This window comes from Oncorhynchus kisutch, linkage group LG13 (genome assembly GCF_002021735.2).
Source record: "Oncorhynchus kisutch isolate 150728-3 linkage group LG13, Okis_V2, whole genome shotgun sequence".
NCBI classification, from domain to species: Eukaryota; Metazoa; Chordata; class Actinopteri; order Salmoniformes; family Salmonidae; genus Oncorhynchus; species Oncorhynchus kisutch.
In genome coordinates, this window is record NC_034186.2 from 846695 (window position 1) to 863205 (window position 16511).

Genomic DNA, 16511 nt, shown 5'->3' on the forward strand with positions numbered 1-16511 from the left:
CTGATGGACATAATGCTTTATAACCTCTAGACTGATGGACATAATGCTTTATAACCTCTAGACTGATGGACATAATGCTTTATAGCCTCTAGACTGATGGACATAATGCTTTATAGCCTCTAGACTGATGTACATAATGCTTTATAGCCTCTAGACTGATGGACATAATGCTTTATAACCTCTAGACTGATGGACATAATGCTTTATAGCCTCTAGACTGATGTACATAATGCTTTATAGCCTCTAGACTGATGGACATAATGCTTTATAGCCTCTACACTGATGGACATAATGCTTTATAACCTCTACACTGATGTACATAATGCTTTATAGCCTCTAGACTGATGGACATAATGCTTTATAGCCTCTACACTGATGGACATAATGCTTTATAACCTCTACACTGATGTACATAATGCTTTATAACCTCTACACTGATGTACATAATGCTTTATAGCCTCTACACTGATGTACATAATGCTTTATAGCCTCTAGACTGATGGACATAATGCTTTATAGCCTCTACACTGATGGACGTACCAGTATATTGGTTAGTTTTATTTATTTATTTCACATTTATTTAACCAGGGAGGCTAGTTGAGAACAAGTTGTCATTTACAACTGTGACCTCGCCAAGATAAAGCAAAGCAGTGCGACACAAACAACAACAGAGTTACACATGGAATAAACAAACATACAGTCAATAACACAATAGAAAAAAGTCTGCAAATGAGGTAAGGGAGGTTAGGCAATAAATAGGCCATAGTGGAGTGATAGATGTGCAGAAGATGAGTGTGCAAGTAGAGATACTGGGGTGCAAAGGAGCAAGATATATACAGTATGGGGATGAGGTAGGTAGATGGGCTGTGTACAGGTGCAGTGATCCGTAAGCTGCTCTGACAACTGGTGCTTAAAGTTAGTGAGGGAGATGTGAGTCTCCAGCTTCAGTGATTTTTGCAGTTCGTTCCAGTCATTGGCAGCAGAGAACTGGAAGGAAAGGCGGCCAAAGGGGGTGTTGGCTTTGGGGATGACCTGTGAAATATACCTGCTGGAGCGCGTGCTACGGGTGGGTGCTGCTATGGTGACCATGGGGTGAGATAAGGCGGGGCTTTACCTAGCAGAGACTTGTAGATGACCTGTAGCCAGTGAGTTTGGTGACGAGTATAAAGCGAGGGCCAGCCAATGAGAGCGTACAGGTCGCAATGGGTAGTATATGGGGCTTTGGTGACAAAATGGATGGCACTGTGATAGATAGTTATGTATCTTATTTATCACACAGCACACAGACACAGAGCCTTTGAGAGGAGAATCTGTCAGAGACCTGGTGGTCGACACAGAGACAGACCTCACAGGCCTGGTGGTCGACACAGAGACAGACCTCACAGGCCTGGTGGTCGACACAGAGACAGACCTCACAGGCCTGGTGGTCGACACAGAGACAGACCTCACAGGCCTGGTGGTCGACACAGAGACGGACCTCACAGGCCTGGTGGTCGACACAGAGACGGACCTCACAGGCCTGGTGGTCGACACAGAGACGGACCTCACAGGCCTGGTGGTCGACACAGAGACGGACCTCACAGGCCTGGTGGTCGACACAGAGACGGACCTCACAGGCCTGGTGGTCGACACAGAGACGGACCTCACAGGCCTGGTGGTCGACACAGAGACAGACCTCACAGGCCTGGTGGTCGACACAGAGACGGACCTCACAGGCCTGGTGGTCGACACAGAGACGGACCTCACAGGCCTGGTGGTCGACACAGAGACGGACCTCACAGGCCTGGTGGTCGACACAGAGACGGACCTCACAGGCCTGGTGGTCGACACAGAGACGGACCTCACAGGCCTGGTGGTCGACACAGAGACGGACCTCACAGGCCTGGTGGTCGACACAGAGTATTTAAATGACTTGGTTTGTACCAGAGCAGTATTATGTTAGTATTTAAATGACTTGGTTTGTACCAGAGCAGTATTATGTTAGTATTTAAATGACTTGGTTTGTACCAGAGCAGTATTATGCTAGTATTTAAATGACTTGGTTTGTACCAGAGCAGTATTATGCTAGTATTTAAATGACTTGGTTTATTCCAGAGCAGTCATCTCATGCTGCTGTTTTCCCTGTCTAGGTGGCAGTTCCCTGAACAACCTGGTAGAGCTGAAGACTATCAACATCAACCCCACAGACACCACTGTTCCTCTGCTCAACGACTGCAATGAGGTAACTTAAACATTATCTATATACATTAATATCAAAAACCCTAGACATTGTCATGTGTGAACCCCAGGAGGGCAGCCTTTTCTGAGATACTGGAACCCACACACCACTAAGATCCATCCTGAAGCCGTGTGTTTCTGACCCCACGCCTGGCACCGAGGATCCATCCTGAAGCCGTGTGTTTCTGACCCCACGCCTTGCACCGAGGATCCATCCTGAAGCCGTGTGTTTCTGACCCCACGCCTTGCACCGAGGATCCATCCTGAAGCCGTGTGTTTCTGACCCCACGCCTTGCACCGAGGATCCATCCTGAAGCCGTGTGTATCTCACCACACGCCTGGCACCGATGATCCATCCTGAAGCACACGCCTGGCACCGAGGATCCATCCTGAAGCTGTGTGTTTCTGACCACACGCCTGGCACCGATGATCAAGCCACGCTCAGTCTCTTAGGTCACTGGTTTTGTCCATTCTAACGTTCATTTGAGCAGTAACTGAATGTCTTGATGCCTGTCTGCCTGCTCTATATAGCAAGACACGTGACTCACTGTCATGTAGGAGGGAACCATTTTCGTGAACGGACTGATGTACTTAATATACGGGCCATTGATTCTTAAAGAATAGAACTTCTAAATGAGTTGTGCTGCTGTACCCCATCAGAACCCCACATATAGGCCTGTTTTAGTCCACTGTTTGGAAACAATGTAATTGTAAATCCAACGGTCCAGCTTCAAAAGAGGAAATCTGTTGTAATTCCTCAGTAACCGGTGTAACCGGTGTAACCGGTGTCCACCGGGACTCACCAGTGTGTTCTCTTCCAGTACCACAGGTACATAGAGATAGCCATCAAGCAGTGCCGCAGCTCTGGTATCGACTGTAAGATCCACGGCCTGGGCATCGTGGGACGGATCAGAGCAGAGGATGAGGACCTGGCCACCGTGCCGTTCCTGGCTTCAGACAACGAGGAAGAGGATGATGAGAAGACGCCTACTGGGAGGTGAGGAATGATTCTGTTTTTAAAGTAGTGCCACTATCCTAAATCAACCCCTAGACCCTGACCCCATACGCCCTAGACCATACGCCCTAGACCATACGCCCTCGAACATACGCAATTCGCTCCGAAATCCATCGGGTCCGGGGGATTTACTGCATAGATTTAATTGCCAACACAATCTCTTCTACAGAGAGCTGTTCATCTAGTTCAGCAGCTGTCTCAGGTTCAACTGTAGGAACATCTAACTTCTCAAAGGTGTGGAGTAAGGTGGCACTACCAGCTGATTCCGAAGTGTATATTTGTGAGTAAAAGTTCCGAAAGCATGAATCGACCTCTAAATGATCAATACATTTGTTACCCAGCTCGTCAGCTATCTCAGGTATGGTTTGATTTGCGGTTCTGTGGCGCAGCTAATGTGCTAGCATTTTCTCTGATGTTCATAATTTTGGTATCGAGATTTACTCATTAGATTTTCAGCTTGTCGAGGTTAAAGATCAAACACCATCTGAAGTGTGAAACGTTGTTTAAGTAAGTCTGGGGATGAGGAGTGTGAATACGCTATATCCAAATCCCAGAATGGATTTGTAAGTCCCCCTCGGCATTGAACATTGCACTTCCTTCATCTTGGGCTGTAGGAAATAATTTTGCCCCTTTTTATTAAGCCTTCAGTGATTCCGGTTATTCCCATACTGAGACATTCCAGGGGTTTGATTTACCTCGAGAAACAGCTCAATTTCAGATAATATGAAAGCAACAAGGGTTTCTTCTGATCGCACTAGTGAGTTAAGCCACCAAGGGGGATAATTAGGATGTGTATTTGGTAGAAGTAGTTTCATAGTAAGAGGGGAGGAATGATCCGGAATGACTATAGCTTGGTAACTCCGTGATGAGGGGCAGAAATCTATTGTCTAGGGAAAAGTAGTCTATAGGTGAGAAGGTCTTATGAACTGGCCATAAAAAAACAACACTCCCTCGCTGTGGGATTGTGGAAACGCCACGCATCAGATATGCCAGAGCCTTCGGAAAAGTATTCAGACCCCTTGACTTTTTCCACATTTTGTTACGTTAAAGCCTCATTCTAAAATGGATTCAATAGTTTTATTCCCTTATCATTCTACACACACTAACCCATAATGACAAAGCAAAAACTTTTTTTTTTAAATGTTTGCTAATTTACAATTTTAAAAAATTGGCTGTGTGCTTTAGGGTCGTTGTAAAGGTGAACCTTCGCCCCAGTCTGAGGTCCTGAGTGCTCTGGAGCAGGTTTTCATCAAGGATCTCTGTACTTTGCTTCGTTCATCTTTGCCTCGATCCTGACTAGTCTCCCAGTCCCTGAAAAACATCCCATGCAAATGTTTTCCTCTCCTCCGCTCCTCCACTTCAAGTGCTGCCATAGAAATAGAATTAGTACAACCGGCGTCCCCATTCAAGTCAATGATGTCATAATGGGTGGTCCACATTCAAGTCAATGAGGTCGTAATGGGTGGTCCCCATTCAAGTCAATGAGGTCGTAATGGGTGGTCCCCATTCAAGTCAATGAGGTCGTAATGGGTGGTCCCCATTCAAGTCAATGATGGCGTCATGGGTGGTCAGCATTCCAAGTCAATGATGACGTCATGGGTGGACTGGCGGCTATTGTGAGGAGCAGAGCCGGGAAGTGTAGCTATCAGTATGTGTTGTGATTGGTCCAAGTTGAGTTGAAACAACCAATGTATTATAATTGTTGTGCTTTTGGAACGGTTATTACGGTCATTTGGCTGGCCAATTACCGGCATCCAAAATGTCATGACTGTCACAGTCCTAATCAAAGGTTCCCCTCAATTCATGCTGCGCCTGGACCTGTCCCTGTTTATTACCTCTATATTCATGCTGGGCCTTTTCTCTGTTTATTACCTCTATATTCATGCTGGGCCTTTTCTCTGTTTATTACCTCTATATTCATGCTGGGCCTTTTCTCTGTTTATTACCTCTATATTCATGCTGGGCCTTTTCTCTGTTTATTACCTCTATATTCATGCTGGGCCTTTTCTCTGTTTATTACCTCTATATTCATGCTGGGCCTTTTCTCTGTTTATTACCTCTATATTCATGCTGGACCTTTTCTCTGTTTATTATTACTAAATCCCTTATCTACTCCAATACAGTTGGCCTGGTATTTCAGCTCTATTTTATTCATGCTCTGATTCCTTCAGAGCATCTTTGGCCTCTGAGTCAGAGATCATTTTGTCCATGTTCAGATCTTTAAATCCCGCTGGGTTCTTTTTACAGATCTGATTCCTCTCTTTCTGTTCTGCTAGTTTGGCCCGTAAGAAGTTGTCCGGCCTGGAGTCGACTGCCACCATCCGGACCAAGGTGTTTGTCTGGGGACTCAATGACAAAGACCAGCTGGGAGGACTGAAGGGGTCCAAGGTACTGCCTGGTCTGCTTTGATTAGCCTAAAGTTCACCTTTCAAATTTAAGGCGCATGCCCTGCCAAATCTGAGGATCTCTCTTTTCCAGCCATCTATTTCCTGTGTTTGAGGGGTGCAAAAATCCACTTGTTACTGACAGTAAATCTCACTGGATTGATTGCTTTCATTTGAATCTCGTGACTCTTTCATACTCTTGCTTGTCGTTTTGTCGTTTTGTCCTGTTAATGTTACGACCACAGAAATGTTAGTAATAACCTGTCAAACACACCCCGGGTCATGGCTGAAATGGGCTCAGTGGTAACCTGTCAAACACACCCCGGATCATGGCTGAAATGGGCTCAGTGGAAACCTGTCAAACACACCCCGGGTCATGGCTGAAATGGGCTCAGTGGTAACCTGTCAAACACACCCCGGGTCATGGCTGAAATGGGCTCAGTGGAAACCTGTCAAACACACCCCGGATCATGGCTGAAATGGGCTCAGTGGAAACCTGTCAAACACACCCCGGGTCATGGCTGAAATGGGCTCAGTGGAAACCTGTCAAACACACCCCGGGTCATGGCTGAAATGGGCTCAGTGGAAACCTGTCAAACACACCCCGGGTCATGGCTGAAATGGGCTCAGTGGAAACCTGTCAAACACACCCCGGGTCATGGCTGAAATGGGCTCAGTGGTAACCTGTCAAACACACCCCGGGTCATGGCTGAAATGGGCTCAGTGGAAACCTGTCAAACACACCCCGGGTCATGGCTGAAATGGGCTCAGTGGAAACCTGTCAAACACACCCCGGGTCATGGCTGAAATGGGCTCAGTGGAAACCTGTCAAACACACCCCGGGTCATGGCTGAAATGGGCTCAGTGGAAACCTGTCAAACACACCCCGGGTCATGGCTGAAATGGGCTCAGTGGTAACCTGTCAAACACACCCCGGGTCATGGCTGAAATGGGCTCAGTGGAAACCTGTCAAACACACCCCGGGTCATGGCTGAAATGGGCTCAGTGGAAACCTGTCAAACACACCCCGGGTCATGGCTGAAATGGGCTCAGTGGAAACCTGTCAAACACACCCCGGGTCATGGCTGAAATGGGCTCAGTGGAAACCTGTCAAACACACCCCGGGTCATGGCTGAAATGGGCTCAGTGGAAAGCGTAGAAGGACGCTAAAGCTTGGCCTGGGATTGAAGGCGTTGTCTCGACACCACAAGACAGAGAAGAGAAAAAATCTCTTTGTTATGGAATTTTAACAGTTGAATACAGTTGAAATGTTTACAAATGAGATTCAGATTCTAGTGATAAATATCTGGCAATGTGACGTGTGATCTAGAACCAAGCTGTTGATTTTAATAATTTTCCCTGCTATTGACACACATGTTGACTTACGCAACAGTAATTAACGAGACCGCACAGGTAACTGCAGGTAGGCCTAGACAAAGAATGTTTTGGGTAGTTGCATCCCTGTTCCATCCATTTATGTTAATGTTTTATATAATGAACAAAAATATAAATGCAGCCATTTCAAAGATTTACAGTTCATTAGAAGGAAATCTGTAAATTTAAATAAATGAAATAGGCCCTAATTTATGGATTTCACGTGACTGGGCAGGGGCGTAGTCGTGGGTGGGCCTGGGAGGGCACGGGCCCACCCACTGGGGAGCCAGGCTCAGCCAATCAGAATGATTTTTTCCCCCCACAAAAGGGCTTTATTACAGACAGAAATAATCCAACACTTCACATGTTGCGTTTTATATTTTTGTTCAAGTTTATATGCAAATAAAACCAGTGTATTTGTGCAAATGAAGCACATATAATTTTCTTTACTTTAACACAAAATATATCAACAAATACCTGATACCGTTAGAAAATGTATATATATGAGTGCATTCTAAGAAAATATAAAGTGACATTTTACAATAAATTGAATTGAATTGAAATTCCCACCAAAATCCCAGAATGATTTGGCCGTGCCAGGTAAAGGTGCTGTTATTCAGTCAATATCGGATGGATCTAAAACACTCTTAAAGTTTGGAGTATCTCCATCCATTGTCCCAACTGTGTTGCATTTCTTAGAATAGTTTTTACAAAACATCAATAAAGTAGATGGGAAATGCTGCAGTTGAATGTTAACAGCTGTCTAATTCTTTAGTCTGATCCTCTGCATGTCGGTGCTCTTCCTACTCAGATCAAGGTCCCGTCCTTCTCTGAAACCCTCTCAGCCCTCAATGTGGTGCAGGTGGCCGGCGGCTCCAAGAGTCTGTTTGCCGGTCAGTAAAGACGCAGACAAAGAACAGTTGGAAGACATGAGAGGGCAATGCCTGCTGAATGCATGAGAGGGCGATGCCTGCTGAATGCATGAGAGGGCGATGCCTGCTGAATGCATGAGAGGGCGATGCCTGCTGAATGCATGAGAGGGCGATGCCTGCTGAATGCATGAGAGGGCGATGCCTGCTGAATGCATGAGAGGGCGATGCCTGCTGAATGCATGAGAGGGCGATGCCTGCTGAATGCATGAGAGGGCGATGCCTGCTGAATGCATGAGAGGGCGATGCCTGCTGAATGCATGAGAGGGCGATGCCTGCTGAATGCATGAGGGGGCGATGCCTGCTGAATGCATGAGGGGGCGATGCCTGCTGAATGCATGAGGGGGCGATGCCTGCTGAATGCATGAGGGGGCGATGCCTGCTGAATGCATGAGGGGGCGATGCCTGCTGAATGCATGAGGGGGCGATGCCTGCTGAATGCATGAGGGGGCGATGCCTGCTGAATGCATGAGGGGGCGGTGCCTGCTGAATGTATTGTCTATATTTCTGTTGAGGAAGGTGTTCCTTCAGAAACTACGTGTGTGTGTGTGTGTTACCTGTAATGTTCCAGTGACTGACGAGGGGAAGGTGTGTGTAACTGACTTACCTATGTTGTTCCAGTGACGGCCGAGGGGAAGGTTTATTCGTGTGGGGAGGCCACTAACGGGCGTCTGGGCCTGGGTCTGTCCAGCGGTACCATCCCTATCCCCCGCCAGATCACTGCTCTCAGTAACTACGTAGTGAAGAAGGTTGCGGTGCATTCTGGGGGACGCCACGCCATGGCCCTCACCGTAGATGGGAAGGTGTTCTCCTGGGGAGAGGGAGACGACGGGAAACTGGGACACTTCAGCAGGATGTAAGTTATATATGATGCGTCCCAAATTGCACCATATTCCCTACATAGTGCACTACTTTTGACCAGGGCCCATAGGGACACCTAAGCAGAATGTAAGTCCTCTAATCATCACACCCTACACTACACCCTGAGACTTTCATTCTACTGTGTTCACTACGCTGTTCACATGACAACTGAATGTTGATTTTGATGAACTTATGGTTTTGAGGCACGAATGTCCTTTATTCAGAAGATGTAGAGTATATAGAAAAACGCAGCACATCGATACCAATCTCTTTTTAAATGCATCTCTTCCTCCCTGAAGGAACTGTGACAAGCCACGCCTCATCGAGGCCCTGAAGACCAAGAGGATCCGGGACATCGCCTGCGGCTCGTCCCACAGTGCTGCCATCACCTCCAGTGGAGAACTGTACAGCTGGGGCCTGGGGGAGTACGGACGGCTGGGACACGGAGACAACACCACGCAGCTACGACCCAAACTGGTACATAGTAGAGACAACACCACACAGCTACGACCCAAACTGGTACATAGTAGAGACAACACCACACAGCTACAACTGGTACGTAGTAGAGACAACACCACGCAGCTACGACCCAAACTGGTACATAGTAGAGACCACACCACACAGCTACGACCCAAACTGGTACGTAGTAGAGACAACACCACACAGCTACGACCCAAACTGGTACATAGTAGAGACAACACCACACAGCTACAACTGGTACGTAGTAGAGACAACACCACACAGCTACGACCCAAACTGCTACATAGTAGAGACAACACCACACAGCTACGACCCAAACTGGTACATAGTAGAGACAACACCACACAGCTACAACTCAAACTGGTACATAGTAGAGACAACACCACACAGCTACAACTGGTACGTAGTAGAGACAACACCACACAGCTACGACCCAAACTGGTACATAGTACAGACAACACCACACAGCTACAACTGGTACGTAGTTGATACAACACCACCCAGCTACAACTGGTACGTAGTAGAGACCACACCACACAGCTACAACTGGTACGTAGTTGATACAACACCACCCAGCTACAACCCAAACTGGTACATAGTACAGACCACACCACACAGCTACGACCCAAACCGGTACGTAGTTGATACAACACCACACAGCTACAACTGGTACGTAGTAGAGACCACACCACACAGCTACGACCCAAACTGCTACATAGTAGAGACAACACCACACAGCTACGACCCAAACTGGTACATAGTAGAGACAACACCACACAGCTACGACCCAAACTGGTACGTAGTAGAGACCACACCACAGCTACAACTGGTACGTAGTAGAGACAACACCACACAGCTACAACTGGTACGTAGTTGATACAACACCACACAGCTACAACTGGTACGTAGTAGAGACAACACCACACAGCTACGACCCAAACTGGTACGTAGTAGAGACCACACCACACAGCTACAACTGGTACGTAGTTGATACAACACCACACAGCTACAACTGGTACGTAGTAGAGACCACACCACACAGCTACAACTGGTACGTAGTAGAGACAACACCACACAGCTACAACTGGTACGTAGTTGATACAACACCACACAGCTACAACTGGTACGTAGTAGAGACAACACCACACAGCTACGACCCAAACTGGTACGTAGTAGAGACCACACCACACAGCTACAACTGGTACGTAGTTGATACAACACCACACAGCTACAACTGGTACGTAGTAGAGACCACACCACACAGCTACAACTGGTACGTAGTAGCACTACCTCTCTGTGGATACGCTACTAGAATAATGTACTAGAATTTACTAGAATAATGTACTAGAATAATGTACTAGAATAATGTACTAGAATAATGTACTAGACATATAGTTTTCTGAGAGTCTTCTGATAAATCAAATCAAATTTATTTATATAGCCCTTCGTACATCAGCTGATATCTCAAAGTGCTGTACAGAAACCCAGCCTAAAACCCCAAACAGCAAGCAATGCAGGTGTAGAAGCACGGTGGCTAGGAAAAACTCCCTAGAAAGGCCAAAACCTAGGAAGAAACCTAGAGAGGAACCAGGCTGTGTGGGGTGGCCAGTCCTCTTCTGGCTGTGCCAGGTGGAGATTATAACAGAACATGGCCAAGATGTTCAATGTTCATAAATGACCAGCATGGTCAGATAATAATAATCACAGTAGTTGTCGAGGGTGCAACAGGTCAGCACCTCAGGAGTAAATGTCAGTTGGATTTTCATAGCCGATCATTCAGAATATCTCCACCACTCCTGCTGTCTCTAGAGAGTTGTAAACAGCAGGTCTGGGACAAGGTAGCGCGTCCGGTGAACAGGTCAGGGTTCCATAGCCTCAGGCAGAACAGTATAATAAATGTGGTTTTCTGAGACTCTCCTGATACTATAATGTGGTTTTCTGAGACTCTCCTGATACTATAATGTGGTTTTCTGAGACTCTCCTGATACTATAATGTGGTTTTCTGAGACTCTCCTGATACTATAAAGTGGTTTTCTGAGACTCTCCTGATACTATAATGTGGTTTTCTGAGACTCTCCTGATACTATAATGTGGTTTTCTGAGACTCTCCTGATACTATAATGTGGTTTTCTGAGACTCTCCTGATACTATAATGTGGTTTTCTGAGACTCTCCTGATACTATAATGTGGTTTTAGATTGGCTATAGAACTGTTAAACTGTTAAAGTTGTGTATCTGATTTGTCTGTGTTTGATACAGGTGAAGGTGCTTCTGGGTCATCGTGTGGTCCAGGTGGCTTGTGGGAGTAGAGATGCTCAAACTCTAGCCCTGACAGATGAAGGTACTTGCGTGTGTGTATTTGTGCTGTGTTGAATAGATAGCCATGTGTCGTTACACTGCAGTGCTCTGAGCTCTCTTCTTCCCTCCTCAGGTCTGGTGTTCTCCTGGGGCGATGGGGACTTTGGGAAGCTGGGTCGTGGGGGCAGCGAGGGCTGTAACATCCCTCAGAACATTGAGAGGCTGAATGGGCAGGGAGTCTGTCAGATAGAGTGTGGGGCTCAGTTCTCCCTGGCTCTCACCAAGTCTGGAGTGGTCTGGACATGGTAAGATCCAATTTTATTAGTCACAGACACATATTTTGCAGACCTTATTGCTGGTGTAGCGAAATGGTCGTGGACAGCTGAGTAGGATTACGAAACATCCTGAAAACTAAAAAAATCCCTGGTTTTTCATACATCCCAGTTGGAGAATTTCTGTAATCAGAAGTGAATAAGCTTCCAAAGGGAATCCTTTAACCTGGAACTGGGATTTCTTCAGGAAAGTTTCAGGACTTTTACTGATGACATAAGCTGTGTTCGAATACTTCTTCTACATACTTAACATATATATATATATATATATATATATATATATATATATATATACATACATATATACTATGTACTATTAGTTCATTTTAGTATACTGTAAACGAACGGTATCCTTTCAGCAGAGTGTACTAGCACTTTGCCTGTCTACTGGAAGTTGATACTGTTGCTATGCAACTTATTGCTAGCTTGTAATACTACAAATTGCTCCCGAGTGGCACAGAGGTCTAAGACACTGCATCTCAGTGCCAGAGTGCGTCACTACAGTCCCTGGTTCGTATCCAGGCTGCATCACATCCGGCCGTGAATTGGGACTCCCATAGGGCGGTGCACAATTGGCCCAGCATTGTCCAGGTTTGGCCGGGGTAGGCCGTCATTGTAAATAAGAATTTGTTCTTAACTGACTTGCCTAGTTAAATGTACAAATTTTAAAAAATGACTATGTCCATAGCCCCGCCCCTTGATCCTGGTTGACGTGTCAACAACTATTTGCAAATGATGAGCAGTCAGCAGTTCACACACCAACTAGGCTACAGGGAAGACAGTCAGCAGTTCACACACCAACTAGGCTACAGGGAAGACAGTCAGCAGTTCACACACCAACTAGGCTACAGGGAAGACAGTCAGCAGTTCACACACCAACTAGGCTACAGGGAAGACAGTCAGCAGTTCACACACCAACTAGGCTACAGGGAAGACAGTCAGCAGTTCACACACCAACTAGGCTACAAGGAAGACAGTCAGCAGTTCACACACCAACTAGGCTACAGGGAAGACAGTCAGCAGTTCACACACCAACTAGGCTACAGGGAAGACAGTCAGCAGTTCACACACCAACTAGGCTACAGGGAAGACAGTCAGCAGTTCACACACCAACTAGGCTACAGGGAAGACAGTCAGCAGTTCACACACCAACTAGGCTACAGGGAAGACAGTCAGCAGTTCACACACCAACTAGGCTACAGGGAAGACAGTCAGCAGTTCACACACCAACTAGGCTACAGGGAAGACAGGCAGCAGTTCACACACCAACTAGGCTACAGGGAAGACAGTCAGCAGTTCACACACCAACTAGGCTACAGGGAAGACAGTCAGCAGTTCACACACCAACTAGGCTACAGGGAAGACAGGCAGCATTTCACACACCAACTAGGCTACAGGGAAGACGGGCAGCACTTAAAGTAGATGGCCCTAGCTAGCAAAAAGACAGGACTAGACCACAACAGATATGCATTGGTATAGTAACAGCTCTGTTTGGACTGCTCAATGATGAGACATGAGAGAGCTGTTAGCTGGCGTTAGCTAGCTACTTGTCGTCACTCTAAGCTCTGACAAACAGCTGTGACTTTCGATTGGTAGAAGATCATTCTGTTCTGATTCCAGATTTGAATTTTTATTAAATTTTTATTTCACCTTTATTTAACCAGGTAGGCTAGTTGAGAACACCTTTATTTAACCAGGTAGGCCAGTTGAGAACACCTTTATTTAACCAGGTAGGCTAGTAGAGAACACCTTTATTTAACCAGGTAGGCCAGTTGAGAACAAGTTCTCATTTACAACTGTGACCTGGCCAAAATAAAGCGTAGCAGTGTGACACAGACAACACAGAGTTACACATGGAGTAAACAATAAACAAGTTAATGACACAGTAGAAAAAACAAAGTCTATATACATTGTGTGTAAATGGCGTGAGGAGGAAGGCAATAAATAGGCCATAGGAGAGAATAATTACAATTTAGCAGATTAACACTTTTTGATACCATGTCTTGTCTTGAGGTGTTTTGACTGATGTCCAATTCTATGCTAATATAGCAAAACATTTGCTAGTTAGCGAACAAACAACTGTAACAAGACAACAATTGCTCATTTTGCTACTTTATTTATTTTTGTTTTCAACATATCAACAATCTAACCCAACCCCGTCCATTTTGCCCCATAGTCAGACACGTGTCGGTTTTGTTGCAAAACAACCAAACCCGTCGGTGCTCAAACATTTTGGCTAACTTATTGGGGGCGTGGTCAAAACAGCAGTTGTTTCTGAAAGTTCACAGAAAATGTTGTTGATGCGGTTACTATATATTACTATACTGAACCAGAATATAAACGCAACAATTTCACAGATTTTACTGAGTTACTGGGTTGAAATAAATTCATTAGACCCTAATCTATGGATTTCACATGACTGGGAATACAGATATGTATCTGTTGATCACAGATGCCTTAAAAATAATGGGCCTTTGTGCATTCAAATTGCCATCAATAAAATGCAATTGTATTCATTGTCTGCAGCTTATGCCTGCCCATGCCATAACCCCACTGCCACCATGGGGCACTCTGTTCACAACGTTGACGTCAGCAAACCGCTCGTCCATACGACGCCATACACATGTTCTGAGGCTGTGAGGCCGGTTGGATGTACTGCTACATTCTCTAAAACAACGTAGAGAAATTAACATGGATTTCTCTGGCAACAGCTTTGGTGGACATTCCTGCAGTCAGCATGCCAATTGCACGTTCCCTCAAAACTTCAGACATCTGTGGCATTGTGTTGTGACAAAACTGCACATTCTAGAGGCCTTTTATTGTCCCCCAGCACAAGGTGCACCTGTGTAATGATCATGCTGTTTAATCAGTTTCTTGATATACCACACCTGTCAGGTGGATGGATTATCTTGGCAAAGGAGAAATGCTCACTAACAGGGATGTAAACAAATGTGTACGCAACATTTTAGAAAAATATGGTTTTTGTGCGTTTGTAACATTTCTGCTCATGAAACTTGGGACCAACACTTTACATGTTGTGTTTATGTTTTTTGTTCAGTGTAAAATAACGTTTGATCGGTACCAGATAATTCTGTTCTGATTACAGATTTGAATAGCAGAGAAGTATAGGCAGATGTCATAACCTCTACCTTTTCGTCTTAGTTGTTGGGAAAGTGGTCAAAGTAGCTGATTTGTTTCTAAAGTGACTTTGTTTACAGTGAATAGAATGTTGGGAGAGATGATGTCACTCTGGAACCTTTCAGAATGCAGAGGAAATCCCATGAAAGTGGATGGAGGACAAAACGTGTAATAGTTTAAAAAGTAGAAAATATATCCAAAAGTTGTAATTCACTTTCACAGTTTGAAGGGTGTTTTTTACCTTAAATGGTGTAAGAGGAGTAACGTTGTAAAGAATAATAACAACTATAAATCCAAATTAATTCATACATCATCTCCAGTGTGGCTGCTGTCCCAAGCCCCACTACTAAGTGCTGTGTAGCTTTCGCACATTAACAGCGCTGTCCCCTGAACAAGGGTAGGTGGTTACATTTCAAATCAAATCAAATCTGGACCTCAAAGCCAGTGGACACCAGGTGGATGCAATGAATTATCAGGTAGAAGAGAAAAGCAGCGGGGTAGGGCCCTGGTTTATGTGATGTTCTACCCAGGGATAAAGGTGAATAACTGTCTGTTTCTCAACCAGGGGTAAAGGGGACTACTTCCGTCTGGGCCACGGGACAGACGTCCATGTGCGTAAGCCTCAGATGGTGGAGGGGCTGAGGGGGAAGAAGATCATCCACGTGGCCGTGGGGGCGCTGCACTGCCTGGCTGTCACCGAGACTGGACAGGTGGGTACTGGCCTCCACGCCTCCGAGCTGTTCACAGACTAGTTGGCAAGACACCAGGCTAGGCCTCTTCCACATCAGACACCAGGCTAGGCCTCCTCCACATCAGACACCAGGCTAGGCCTCCTCCACATCAGACACCAGGCTAGGCCTCCTCCACATCAGACACCAGGCTAGGCCTCCTCCACATCAGACACCAGGCTAGGCCTCCTCCACATCAGACACCAGGCTAGGCCTCCTCCACATCAGACACCAGGCTAGGCCTCCTCCACATCAGACACCAGGCTAGGCCTCCTCCACATCAGACACCAGGCTAGGCCTCCTCCACATCAGACACCAGGCTAGGCTTTGTCGTTATGGGTTATTGGGTGTAGATTGAGGGGGGAAAACTATTTAAACAATTTTAAAATAAGGCTATAACGTAACAAAATGTGGAGAAAGTCCAGGGCTCTGAATACTTTCCGAATGCACTGTGTACCACCCATTTATGTTTATTTATTTTCCCTTTTGTACTTTTAACTATTTGCACGTTGTTACAACACTGTATATAGACATTAGGAATATTATTTTGGAACTTTTGTGAGTAATGTTTACTGTTCAATTTGTATTGTTTATTTTACTTTAGTTTATTATACATTTTACTTGCTTTGGTAATGTAAACATATGTTTCATATGCCAATAAAGCCCTTTGAATTGAATTGAGAGAGAGATGTTTTAAGGAGAGAAAGAGCTGACCTTAATGTCTGTGAGTTAGGGTTCTCAGAAGGAGAGGCTGAA

The 16511-nt window shown here is 45.7% G+C and overlaps 1 protein-coding gene across 10 annotated transcripts in view; it reads left to right on the forward strand.

Moving 5' to 3' along the window:
- The window catches only part of herc2 (HECT and RLD domain containing E3 ubiquitin protein ligase 2), a 183060-nt gene that overhangs the window by 106944 nt on the left and 59605 nt on the right, over positions 1–16511 (forward strand). For all 10 annotated transcript variants that reach the window (XM_031838148.1, XM_031838142.1, XM_031838141.1 and 7 more), the window contains 9 exons: positions 2130–2221; positions 3039–3214; positions 5509–5620; positions 7802–7883; positions 8541–8775; positions 9080–9257; positions 11519–11600; positions 11691–11862; positions 15593–15737. In XM_031838148.1, coding sequence (XP_031694008.1) covers positions 2130–2221; positions 3039–3214; positions 5509–5620; positions 7802–7883; positions 8541–8775; positions 9080–9257; positions 11519–11600; positions 11691–11862; positions 15593–15737 — 1274 coding nt within the window. The remainder of the gene's footprint in view (positions 1–2129; positions 2222–3038; positions 3215–5508; positions 5621–7801; positions 7884–8540; positions 8776–9079; positions 9258–11518; positions 11601–11690; positions 11863–15592; positions 15738–16511) is intronic.